Below are 13,357 nucleotides of genomic sequence, written 5' to 3' on the forward strand. Positions count from 1 at the left end.
CCTCTGCAGCAGGAGGGCAAATGAGAAAATATGAGATATCGATCGAGGACTGCGAAGCCTGTGTTGTTTGCGAATGTGTGTTTGCTTTAGATTTTCCTCCTCGCTTCTGTCCGCTGTGAGAACTCTGAACAAAAGACAGTGTGCATGCTTCAGTGGAGACAAGAGGGCTCTTAATACTTTCTGACTGCCTGCCCAGACTGTATGGAGCGGTAAACGACACATGCGCGCAGGCACACGGGCACACGCATGCGAGTTCAAAGTAAAAGCCTAACTTCAGACGTAAATAGAGCTTTATTTAGATTGGATAAAAGATGTCTCCTTACAGTTAAGAAGCTGATACTTTTACTGATAAAATGTCCATGCTGAAAACACAGCTTTAGGTGGAAAAATAACACAGCAGGTAACCTTAAAAAAGGAAGCTGTGGGAATAATTACCGTGGTGACGGGGTGCACTAATCAGCACCCCTCTTAAACGTCTCTAGGTGTGTATTTTCTCTGTTTTTCCTGTGGTCTGCCCCCACAAGTTTTCCATGATTGCTGACCATTATGGAATGCTTCCTTCCTCTTGATTGACCCAAAGAATGAGGAAAAAAACACTATTGGGATTTTAATGAGCTTGTGTACAAGAGACAAGAGACCCTTCCAGCACATGTGGATGGGTACCTTCACAATTAGTGTCCAAATACTTGTGGACAGCATGGTCTAGTATCCTTTGCTTTGGCTTTCTCTAAATCTAAACCTGCACCAACATGCTGTTGGAAAAAGTGAATCGCTTCTTATTCCACTGCCCAGAGCTTCTCTTGACCCTGTTTCATGATATTTTTGCATGTCAGCTTTGAGCACAGGTGGTTCCTGCATGGCAGTCTATGAATACTTACTCATGCTACGTTTGACTTGACTAATTGCTCGAGTGTGTTGTCACGACAACGCGCTGCGGTGCGCTGGTCGCTTGCTTTTCTTCCAACATTCAAACGCGAGCCACTTTTTCTTAGAATGTTTATTTTTTAGTAAATATGTCTTTGAATCAGAGGGGGAAAAATGTAACATTGTGTCCTCAGAAGAATTTTGTCCCTCCTCTCGCTGGCTTCAAGTACATCAAAAAATCCATTTGGCTTGTGGGACCTTAATTACACTTTGAATAAATCCTTATAATAGCCGCGATCCCATTGATACACGAGAGGCCTGTTTTTTGAACAGTAATACTCCCTTCAGTCTAAGAGGATCAGGCTGCTTTGACGCTACTGGAGCCGGCGATGATCTAGGAAATGTAAGTGGCGCCGCGGCCTCTCGGTGCGGTCATCGTGCAGTATGTGTGTCAGCCAGAGCGTGAGCCTGCTTTGCACAGCACCAGCACATTGATTTGGGTCAAAAGGTCATTGATTGGTGTCTTCCAGTCTCTAGGCGATGCCACAGCGGCTGCCACACACTCGGCCGTCACGCAGCTGCTGCCGGTTGGCATGGAAACTTCCTGGAACCCACTGTCAGCTAAATTATAACGTGCCAAAAAAAAAAAACAATTCCTGAGAGACGGAGCACTAACGGAAGTAATGAAATACAGAGACGGATCGTGCAACAATCGTTTAAGTGGTTAATGGATTTAAATCACCGATGAGGTCATGCATGGTTGTAATGACATCATTGAGCCGATAGTAGTCACTTACACCCACTGTCACCTTGTTGGCTCTTTTAGTAAGCACCTATTGATCTACGAAGTTGTAGTACAGCCAGACTCAGAGCTGTCTTATCGGAGAAACAACACTGGGGCAGTGAACTGAAAAAACTGGCAATGTTTGCTGCTCACTACGTTACTCATCACACATCACTTGCTCAGAGAGCCGGAGGGCCCAGCTCTCACTCCTAATTACCCACCGTAGCACAGATGAAAGAGACAACCCAAACGTAGTAGGACCCAGACAGACGTACCCCGTCCTCTTCAGCTACTCCCGGGAAAAAAAAACAAAACACGAACCCAGGCAGAAAACTGCCCCCCGAGTGAGTCTCCTATAAAACATGTAGACCGGCATGTATATTTCAGAGGGACATGAGAATTAGCCCACATTCAGCAGACAGCTGTGAGCCCACACACCCAAACACAGCCCAGACAGACGTTTGCATTCTGTGCAGCAGCTGCAGCACCTGCTTCAGACACACACACACAAACTAAAATGCACCTAAAGGAAAGAAAAACGTTGGTTTTTTTGATCGTTTGCTTCGGGAACTCACCGGCTAATCTGCCTTCGAGGGTTCCTCTGATCTCACTCTCTTTCTGGAATCTCACAAGGTCTTTTCATGTCTTGCAGTGCGACGCAAATGGAAACGGGGGGGTAAAAGCCAGTTTTTGGTAACCCGACAGAGCGATACGGGCAGGGTCGGTGAGGAGACGGCATGAGTCTGCTACTGCCGCTCTTCCCTCGCTAGCTCGGCTCTCTAACCACGACCACGCTGCTTCCCTGCCTCTCTCACTCTCTCTCCTCCTCCTCTTCCTCCTCCTCCACCTCCTCCCTTCACCCTCTACACACGCACCGTCCCTGCCCCAAAAAGAAGGGCTCCTCCTGCCCTGCGCTCTCCCCGTCCTGATCCGGCACCATTCAGAGCAGAGAGAGAGTCTAAACAATGCCACCGCCGCCGCCGCCACCGCCACTCTGAAAGGAGCCCAGGAGCAGTTCTCAGCCGGCAATAATGCTGCCTCAACTGTCACCATGGAAACTAATGACGGCCCGCTGGAAGGAGGGGGCGTGGGGGGGATGAGGGGAGATGGAGAGGGAGGGGAGAGTTAAGTGAGGGAGAGAAAGAGGGAAGAGCAGATGAATGAAAGATGGGGGAAGTGTGTGAGTAACAGTGCCTTCAGTTTTGTGAGTGTGTGTCAGGATATGAGTGTACAGGGAGATATTTAGAAGGTATTCATTACAAAAGGAGGTGGAGCGTTCCTTTCAACAGTTATTCTCACCGCTCCTTGTTTTTAATGACCCTCCTTTTTGGTATTTGTCCCCCTCTGTCAAGAAAAAATGGCAAAATCAAACCCTTTTGGCTTGGTTGGGTATTTCTTTTCCCATCAGTTGAGTTTCATATTCCCCCCTTTTTTAAACAATTTGCACATCAGTAGTGTAAATAATGAATGTTCCTGTGTACCTTTGGGAGCCTCGGGGTCCCTGGGGAGTACACCCTTGTCCCTGTAACTTCCCCCCGCAGACACGAGGATCACAAAAGCTGGATGACGAGACCAAGCTGCTCCATCCTGCTGCATATGCACGTGTAATTACAAACACTCCCCCCGCCTCAACATCCGAGAGCTCTCCCTCTTCACACTCAATAGTTGAGGTGACACCGGCCTAAAAGGGGGGGGGGGGGTTTGACACCGACCGACACCGGCTCTGAACCCACAGGCGAATGCCGCAAATTACCATGGAAACGCTGCTGGAATATCCCTGTTTCATAAAGGGAATCGGCTTTAAAAGCGGGGAGTGAGGAGAGCGACGGAAGAGAGGGACCAGGGCGGGGGGGGGGGGGGATGGGTGGCCGAGTTTGTTTGAGATTCATCGCAGGAGGTTTAAAATTGTAAGTGAGTCGAGAGCGTTTGGGAGGAGGCAGAGGCGGGCCGCGGCCGGGGATTCAGCATCTCCAGTTGTGTTTCCCTGGCCAGCGTTTGCCGACATTCCCAACAGGTTATGAATTATGCATCGCTACGGAGGGAGGAACAGGTGCTGCTCTGCACGGTGATGGAACGCACTGCCCACCCAGACAACCTGCTGAGCTGAAATATCTATTTCGGTAATATTTCAGCACAGCCAAGAAAAGAGGGGCCGGTTTGTTTGAATGCAGTTTCAGTCGGCTCTAATATCCTGATCGTTGGGAGGTGCACCCCTGACAGGGCTGGATGTGTTATCGAATCAGGCCAAAACCGGAGGACACGTCCAACGTGGCTACGGCTCTTTTGCCCTTCTGTCACCCTCTGTGCTCGTTAATTACAGCAACGATCTCTCTCCCCATCTGTCCACACAAAAGACGACGTGATTATTCTTCCCCGCGCTTGCGATACGAACGAATACAACGCCCGTGCAAATCTTCCTGGTGCTGCTGACCTATAAGGACAGCATCTGCCACACATCTGCCCGACGGGATCAGCCCACACACTCCTCATCCACGGGAAACTCAAACACACATGGGATGGAAAATGTAATCCAATGGCTTTTTTCTATACATTTTAAACAATCTTTCAAAAGTGCCATAAATAACAGAGATGGGATGACACGCCATCCGCACGGTTCCATGCTTGGGGAAAAAAAACTGCCTTCAAATCATCCCCTGTCCTACCTCTGGAACATTTAAGCCCAGCTAGACCCAGAAAATTTGGATGGATGCGTTTTTGTTTAATAACTCTGATCAATCGGCGCCCTCCCTTTAGTCGTCCCAGCGTGCGCCCTGCGGATGAGAGCCGGAAGGAGGACACGGGGCTGTTGTCATGGAGACTGTTCACATTCCACAGCATGTTGACCCAACTGCAGGTTTTTTCTTTCCAAACAGAAAACACGGGCACGCTTCCAGGCATGCGTATAATCTTCATACTACTCCACAAGTAGCGTGCACGCACACAAAAAGGGGGGCGAGGCGGGCGCCGTACCCGAGTCAAATCTGGGAAAATAACTTTTAAATTCTCACATCGTCTGAAGGTCCAGGAGCACCGGGAAGACACAACAACCTGAGAAATCTCAGCAGACGATGGAGGTCGAGGAAGGACACGGTTAACAGCTGTAGGCCTCGGCGGCTGCTGGCGGGCGTTCATGTGGGCTCGCTAATCCACTGGATCGGCTTTCTCTTCTGGGAATTGTGTTCACAAAGATTCAATGGAGGGATCAGTTGGACTTTTCAGAAGGAGGGATCGTCAACATGAATGGCTTGTGTTGTTAGCGTATGCGCCAGATTTAATTGCTGTATCTTCAGAAAACATTTGAAAGCATTTCTCTGCTCAAATATTAACCCTGGCAGCCACCTTCAATCAAAACGATGTGTTCAAATTAGTCTAACGAGGAGGAGGATGACGCCATCTACCTCTCCCTGGAGTTGATACCACTCCGTAAAGAAAAAGTCATTAATATTTCACCCCGAGGAGAATCTTTTAATTCATTATTAATATTTAACCCTCTCTGCAGCATCGAGGTCTTATCTGAATTACAAAGAGCCTGGCAGAAAAGAGAGGTTGTAGATCTGCTAGCATGTGGGGTAGGGGAGCTCAAGAAGGTGGTCCTCTACCTGGGTCTGATGCCTGGCCTGGGGGCACGATGGAGATGGTGCGTGCAGAGCAGAAAGCAAAAGGAGAGAAGCGAGAGGATTGAGAGTGGATGGAGATCTTGTTTAGCATTAATCAGAATTTAGCTTTGAAATGCATCCCTCTGCTAGCAGAGCATCATTACATGACAACGAAAGCGGTTTAGAATGTTTCTGCTGCCTCAACTCTGTTTTTAACAGCACGTGTCCTTGATTGTGGCCGTGAAAGGCGTGATGGAAGCGAGCGGCGTGGCGCCGGTTTGAAACTATTAAAGGTGCAACCGTACATGTGTGTCTGCGAGCGTGGGCAAATGAGCGGCGGTCCACGCGCAGTAGGTTTGGTCATCTGACGCTGCAGGCTCATCTCTCCCCACGGCGCCCAGATGGCCTGTGATTATACACGGCTCAGCAGAGATTACTGCACAGCACAGACAGAAATACAGAGTTCACGTGAGGAACGAGCTGGCACAAAGAACCAAAAGAGGTTGGGGGCGATGATGCCGAGCAGCCGCAAAACCATCGTCACACAATCTGCCTGACGTTTTTAAAACACACCTCCACCTCATGACAACACAATTTACATTTTAGCATCACTGCAGAGCACCTGCAGCCAAGAAAAAGAGGAATATGTGTTAGGTTGGAAAGTGATGGATGGTGAAGGTTGCAGTACATGTGTATGGGGGGTGGGGGGATTCTGGAATGTCTCTTGAAAGAGACACAGACGCACACACTTAGTGATTTCACCCGCAGTGATGTGACATGATGGATAACACACAAAAAGAGTGGTGTGAAAGCTTTGCTTCACTAAGCCAACATCATTAAGCGCTGTGTGTTTATGTCTGTGTAAGGTCTCAATCATCCAGGTCAAAACTAGCGTGGATAACGGTGTGTTTACTATTATAAATGCATGGCAGCACAGCAGTGGGCCGGGCCAGTGGCGCAATGGATAACGCGTCTGACTACGGATCAGAAGATTCTAGGTTCGACTCCTGGCTGGCTCGCAATCTTTTGTGAGCTGGAGCTTCAGCTGTGGAAGAGAGCTGTTTGAGGTTGTTGGGACGTTGCCAAGGTTACTTTGACAAGGTACTGGAACTCCACATCAAGGAATTCAAGATGGCACCTGAACCTAAATGCCATCGTCCTCTTCCTTTTTTTAACAAAGAATATTAATATGTTTGCATTGTCCTCTGCAACAGAATAAATCAACTCGTCACGTTAGCCAAAACTGAGCGATATAAAGTAGCTTCTTTGCTTACGCGGAACGGGGAGTTGGCTCAGCCTATTTAAAACATAAATACAAAAATATATAAAATATTGCTTCATGTACTCTGCTAAAGTGAATCATCAGTAGCAAAGCCACAGTCGCCTTATGAGGCAGCTCTGGTCGTGAACTCGAGATGTGAGCAGACTTTAAAGCTTGAAAAGAGAACAGAATGCAAAACATGTGAAGCTTCCAGTTGTGAATGAGTCAAGACTTTGACACCTCAGACATGCACACATACACAAACGCTTATATTCTTAACCATAACCATCCCAACCAACCCTCCAACCCGGACCCAGACACTGTCTTCACCCTCAAAGAGTCCGTTGGAGGTGTGGGGCCCATCAAAATGGAACCACTTTACTCATAGAAAGAGGATGTTAGTACTCAGTAGGACGTAAACGTGACACAAACACACACACACACACACACACTGAAAGTAAGAGCAGCGCTCACATTTCTGCTACTGGAACATACCAATGAGGTGTCGTTCAGGGAAGCAAACCCAAAACCTGCTTGCTGTTATGGAATCGTGCCTATTGTGAGGAGTGTCTCTGTCAGGACATTGCTGGCCCACCATCACAGCTCTCCAACATTTTTGTGTCTATGATTTACTGGGTACAAACAGACACGGAAGCAAAGTCGTGAGCGTGCGTGTGTGCGTGCATGCGTGCGCTAACTTAGCGAGGCCCATCACACAGTTTCGAAGAGTCGCACACTGACAGATGGCATTTAAACAACATATTTTCCACGCGCTCCAAATTTTATTTATCGCTCGGCCGAAGGTGCAGGAGTGTAAAACATTAGGGGGGGAAAGCAACAAGCTTTTCCAGGGAACCAGCTGATGCTCACACATGACCAAATGCAAACATCCGGAGACAGAGTTTTTGTTGTTAATCACATTTTGACCTTCCAGGGTCGATGTAAATCACATCAAGTGCCGGATAGTGAATTAGGCCTTTAAAGAAAGACAAAGAAAATGCAGAAAGGCTGTGACAACTGTTTGAGGAAGAGTGTCCGCGGTGGTGGACAGGAACAGGATCCATCTGTGTGGATGTACCTCTCATCTCCTCATTAGACGCCGGGAGTTATGACCGTCCTGTGATGAGAGTTATGGCTGCAGCAAAGCATGCTGGGACAGGATGGTAAAGCACGGTGGGTCTGGGGTTCAGATCCAACAGTAGTTTTGATCACATCCATGGCCTGAGCTAGAAGGCAGGCTGTCATCTACTGTTTAAAGTGCAGATCATCACACCGGGTTTTAGTTTAAAAAATAAATTAAAAAATAATCATGAATCTGTACTCCAGGGAGAACGTCAGGTTCCAGAAAATCATTAAAACAATGAAATAATAATATATAGCAAGATAAACTATAACATAGTTTATATTATAACAAACTATAGCAACTATAAGACACATAAAACACCTGAATGTCATCAAGGACAGTCTGGGACTTAAGTGAACGTGTAAAGTATTGTTTATTTAAATTAAATAATTTGATTAAAACATTGTAAAACATTGATGAGGAAAAAATAGCATGTTCTAGAAAAATACTCCTGTGAAATTGCATCCACAGTAAGACGTTTACCGGTATGTGTTTACTCAAAATTCAAACAGGAAGTCTGTTTCTGAGCGGGGGAAATGAGTCCAAAACACTGCAGTGCCATCTAGTGGCCGACCAAGTGTTGTGCACATCCTGAGCCGTCACCAAAACTAGTCACGCTCTCTAAAATAACGAAAATAATAAAAGTAATAAGGAAGGAAGTAACAAAACAGAACTCTATAGCTTACACAGGAGCTGTGATAACAAGAGCTGAGATTTGTTACGCCGAGGATGATCGTGCTTGAAAAAACTTGCTTGAAAAAAAACAACAACTCAGCGCCAAAATGTATGAATACCTCCTAAAATCAAGTCAGGCTGGGAAAAATAATGTAAGCCATGTTAGTAGGTTCCATAGACAAATCCGTGCAAAGATATTTCAGTCTGGAATAACAATACTTAAATATGGCCAATAAAAAAGAAACAGTCTAAACAATAACAAGGAGCCTACACGCCAACATGTAAGTTAAGAATGTAGATGTTTTTGTTAACATACGAACAGCCAAAAATAACAATGTAACAGTTCATCCTTCCTTCCTTTAGGATTTTCCCAGCCTGCCTGTGGCCCAAATCTGATCCCACTAAAAAGGTTTTTATGTCCAATATCAGAGTTTTCCTATTTCCAGTCCTGGTTTCCTCACTTATTCAATTAATTCCGTGAATTACCAAAAGTTACACGTATTTGCCATTTTGATGGTCAATTTGATTATTTAATTGACATTTTGTTCTAATTTCAGTTTTCAATTTTGGTTTTTTTTTAATGGCCAGTATGTGGAAAGGTTAATCAGCAATGGGGTCACACTTCCAGGACCACCATGCCAAACCCGGCTCTCCCCTCCCTCCTCTTCCTCCCTGCCTCACCAGTGCCAACAGGAAACTGACTGTGTCTGACTTTTCTTTGCTGAGAAGGAGCTTTGCTCATAAAATGCACATAAACACAAAGAGAAGCAGCATGGAACGTGCTTTAAGTGCATATTTCCATATGACTTTTCCAGGAAAATCCCCTCATGAGGGAAGGTCCAATCCAGGCAGACAGACAGCAGACTGGAGGAGAAACCCAGACGGACGCAGAGGTCCTTTTCCAACGACATTTACGGGTGTAAAACCTGAACACTTTCTCTCTCCTGTTTATCAGATCTCGCAATAAAACAGCTGCTTTCCCCCCCATTTTAAAATCAGCAGAGAGGCCGTGAACGTCCGCACCGCAGCACGCGGCCCAAAGGGCGCACGATCTAATGAGCAGGATGACGATTACGCAGCCTCTTTGGGTCAGTGCTTCACATTTAACGTGCCAGAACCTTTGCTGGGTGACATTTGCTAATTGTGTCCATTTCTAGAAGCGCTCAACAGTTGGTACCATTTAAGAAAACTAGGTCACTTCCGCCTTCTGTGTGAGTGTATGTTTGAGTGTGTGTGTGTGTGCATGTGTGTGTGTGTGTGTGTGTGTGTGTGTGTGTGTTGCCCAGACACAGCTGAAAGCCAAGAGACCTCCAGTAAAACACAGTACGCAGGAAAACGCAGTAACTCTGAACAGAAACATCCTCATATCAAAGAGAATTTGAGTCAGAACAAATGCTGCTACAGTCCAGCTCCTAAAATCCCCTCTGAACATTTCTACATTATATTAAATTAGAAATAAACTGTACAGAGGAGTAAATTAATACTCGATAATATTACTGGAACGGTCAACATCTCATTCATTTTAAGTTTTAGATTCTTACATGTGTAAATGTGTTCAAATTATTAATTTAAAGGACAGAAATATGAACCACAAATGTTACTGTATGTATGCACGAGGACCTCGTAACCACCCGACAGTGGAGACCGCCTCAGTTGTCAAACTTGCCTCACGGGCGCTGACGTGTAAGCGTCTGCTGCATCGCAGGTATTCACGCACATGCCACCCAACGGCAGCCACCTCCACCAAACCTTCATCCGTTCCTCGGCAGGTGATGGGCGTGCGGGATGATTGCACGGTGGCGTCACAATTCGGCAATGAGTCAAAAACCTGTTCAACAGGAGCGTCAATATGACGCTGCGATCCATTCTCTGTGCTCACAGAAGGTATCTATCACAACAAAGCCAGCTCATGAGCCCTCCCAAATTTTTGACATATTCAAGGCTGTTCATACTCCGTCTCCTGCTGCAGGCTGGGCGCTTTACAGCGAAACCTAATAAAGTTCTAAAGTGAAAAGGTCAGAGGTGACACACACTGACGTCATGATTCGCATTCAAGGTGGCGCTGTCAGCTCAGGCAGGGATTCGACGACCCTGAGATGGACATAGAGGCGTGAAATTGCCTGGCAGAAAAGCGGTGGATCGCGTTTGAGGCTGGTTCTCCGCAAACTCACGAACCGCAGGGCCCGCGCACGAGCGGCGCGATGTTATGGAAATCGATGTGACACCCGGGCTGGACGAGAACGGGCCCGGAGCTTGTGATCGGCCCTGGAACTGACTCACGCTGCCTCATGCAGAAGCAGAGAGACAAGGAGACGCAGGGTCAGAGAATAACGTGACAACAGAAATTGGAGGGAGGCGGGGCCTCTTGGGTCCCTGCAGCCCATAATCTGACCTTCTTGCTGCTCTCCTTTCATGTCAAAATCCGGTTTTACAGCCTAATTTATGCCGAGGCGCCTTGCGGCTGACCACATTCATGTAAAATGCCTTCAGAGCCCAGGTGAGAGAACGCCCCCCTGTCAGCGCCTCTGATGCTGTTCTAAAGGTACCATGAAGGTCCGACTCCTTCCTGGATTGAGCATTCCTCGGTGCCCCTTATTGACAGTCAGTAAATGCGGCTTTTTGTCGCAGCACGATGACCATCAGTGCAACAACAACCGACACTGTGTGCAGCCGCTCCGCCTGTTTGTCGCTAATTAAACACAATAGCTCCCAATGTGCGACTCTGAGGCACATGCACTGCATCCCTGTCCCAAAATAAGCAGTCGACCACAAACAACCACAAATAATCCGTCTGCCTTGGTCTTTCGCTGCTGGGCTCAGTCTTTTTTTTGGGGAACTCTGGGGTCAGCCTTCTCCTGCACCAGCTCTCGGGAGCATCGGAGGGTAAGTGGATCCCATGAAGAGTGATTTCACGAGTGCTCTCCTCGCCTAACGTATGAACTGGCATTCGAGACGATGCTGGAAAATGTGGGACGAAAATGAGCGCCATGAAGAGCAACGGCGGGATCATCGGAGCTGAAGAGAAGGGAGGGGGGCTGGGCCGATAATATTCTCACCGTCCTTCCCCCGAACTCCTGTGCAGCGTGTTTATCTAAAACTGGGGAGAGATGTTTACATTGGCTTGTTTAAACATGGGGAGACCCAATAGCTTTTGTTAATAATAAATAAGCTAAACGGGCCGTCAGGAGATCCGTGCGGGAGCTTCGAGCTGGCACGCGCAGACCTTCGTCGCCCATCCACTTCTCACAGGGCGGAAAAGCCTGATGGAGTTCTCAGATCCATCCCATCTCGCTGCGCTTCGCTCGCACAGTGATTTATCTTGATAGATTCTCCAAAGATTTGATGGATGCAGGCTGTGACCCTGTTAACCCTGTCATCATACACACCAAAGTAAGCATTAGCCAGCACGCAGGATGGCATTTGTCCCATATGGAAGCACAAAAGTTGAGGGGAAGTGCAGAAAATAACATGGTTGATCTGACTGCCTGTGTGTGTGTGTGTGTGTGTGTGTGTGTGTGTGTGTGTTGAGGGGTGGGAGTGTGACGGCATGGCAGAGATTGATCTGGGACAGTGTGGGAGAGAGAAAGGGAACTGGAGAAAAAAAATAAAAGGCAAGGCCTTGGGAACAAGAGTGTGTGTGGGAGAGAAGCGATACGCTGCTGGACTGCCGGAAAACGAGTCAGCCAGGAGGACGGTAGATCGATTCCCCCCTTGAGCCTCACAACAAACACGCTCTTTTTCCCTCTGCATAGCTGTCTTCTGCTGCCTGATGTGGGCCCATCTCTATCGCTTAATAGACCCCCCCCCCCCCCCCCCATATCCGCCTGCATGCTAACACTTAAATGTGCATGAGGGATTTTAGGACATGAACCAATTTTCTGAGCTGTTTAGTTCTCACAGTAATTCAGTGTGGTAAGATGACAGCGATATTAAGCCAAATGTCCCAGATCTGTCAACTCAGGGAAATGCAACAAAAACAGACAATAAGCTGGGCACAGAGAATAATAAACAGCTGGTTTAGAGGCGTTTCTTATAACACACACACACACACACACACACACACACTTCATCAAGTCTCTTTCTCTCTCACATACATCATACATAATCAACATTTGTACAACACTTTAAAGTTAGCTTTTATGCCGTTATGTCTCTCCCTCTGCGCGTGTGTCTGTGCGTGTGTGTTTGGAGGGTGGTGTTGGTGGGGCGCTCCGCCGTCAGATTAGGCCAATTGTGAGGTCAGAGCTCCTTCTCCCGGGGTTCGGCACGACTTGGCTCCTATTCTTGCCGTGTCAGCTGAAGCTTTCCAAACAGACCTTTAAGAATCTCCGTTTCGGTGGTCGTGCGGGGCAAACGAACGCAATTCCGAGAGCAGTTTGAAAGCCGATGCGGGCCCTGCAGCTGCCCCCATTGACAGCTGGCGAAAACATTTGGGAAGCCCCCCGAAAATCCCGCAACAATCCGCAGCCATTTGGAGCAAAGGCAGAGATAAGACGGAGGAGACTTTATTAGGACTTACCGGTAGCTGAAACCCCCTGCATCCTGCACAAACGTCTTCCCCAGTCCCTCTCGATTCAATCAGCCCCCTTTTCTTGGAGAAAGTAGCAACAACTCGCCTCTCCAACGTCGGAAGTCTGCGTCTCCTTTTCTCCCTTCTCCCCCCACCGTTTTGCGTAAAAGACGCGCTCACTCTGAAGTCACTTCCATGATTCCCAAACGGACGCGAGCGATTTCCACCCGGGTGATATTAGGAGCAGAATCACAGCACTGCCATGGAGTGATTTACTCCTCCCTCTCCTCAAGTCTTTCCTCTGTGTGCCGCTGGAAAAAGAAAAAAAAAAAAAAAAAGAAAGAATTGCGCGCTCCTGGCGCGGCGAGCGCGCACGACAGTCCCATTCATTCGAGAAAGCTGCAACGATAAGATAGAAGAGAAGGAAACCTACAATTAAGTTGAATCTCGTTGATAAAAATCAAACGTGTCAGCAGAGTTTAAACACCCCCCGCTTTTTTCCAGGTTTTCCATGTTCCAGGATGGAATTCCCAGCCACGATGTG

At 47.6% G+C, this 13,357-nt stretch overlaps 1 protein-coding gene and 1 non-coding gene across 3 annotated transcripts in view; one reads left to right on the plus strand and one right to left on the minus strand.

The window, feature by feature from the left end:
* The window catches only part of fgd (faciogenital dysplasia), a 33,495-nt gene extending 20,379 nt beyond the window's left edge, over positions 1 to 13,116 (minus strand). Inside the window, exon 1 of one of the 2 annotated variants that reach the window (XM_057039813.1) lies at positions 12,823 to 13,116. In XM_057039813.1, coding sequence (XP_056895793.1) covers positions 12,823 to 12,844 — 22 coding nt within the window. In that variant the 5' untranslated portion in view covers positions 12,845 to 13,116. The remainder of the gene's footprint in view (positions 1 to 12,822) is intronic. The other variant, XM_057039814.1, reaches the window with a different exon arrangement.
* Positions 6,191 to 6,263, plus strand: trnar-acg (transfer RNA arginine (anticodon ACG)). The gene has a single exon. It is a non-coding gene; the product is annotated as a tRNA-Arg (tRNA).
* Positions 13,117 to 13,357: the final 241 nt, after the last annotated feature.

This window comes from Takifugu flavidus, chromosome 8 (genome assembly GCF_003711565.1).
Source record: "Takifugu flavidus isolate HTHZ2018 chromosome 8, ASM371156v2, whole genome shotgun sequence".
Taxonomy (NCBI): Eukaryota; Metazoa; Chordata; class Actinopteri; order Tetraodontiformes; family Tetraodontidae; genus Takifugu; species Takifugu flavidus.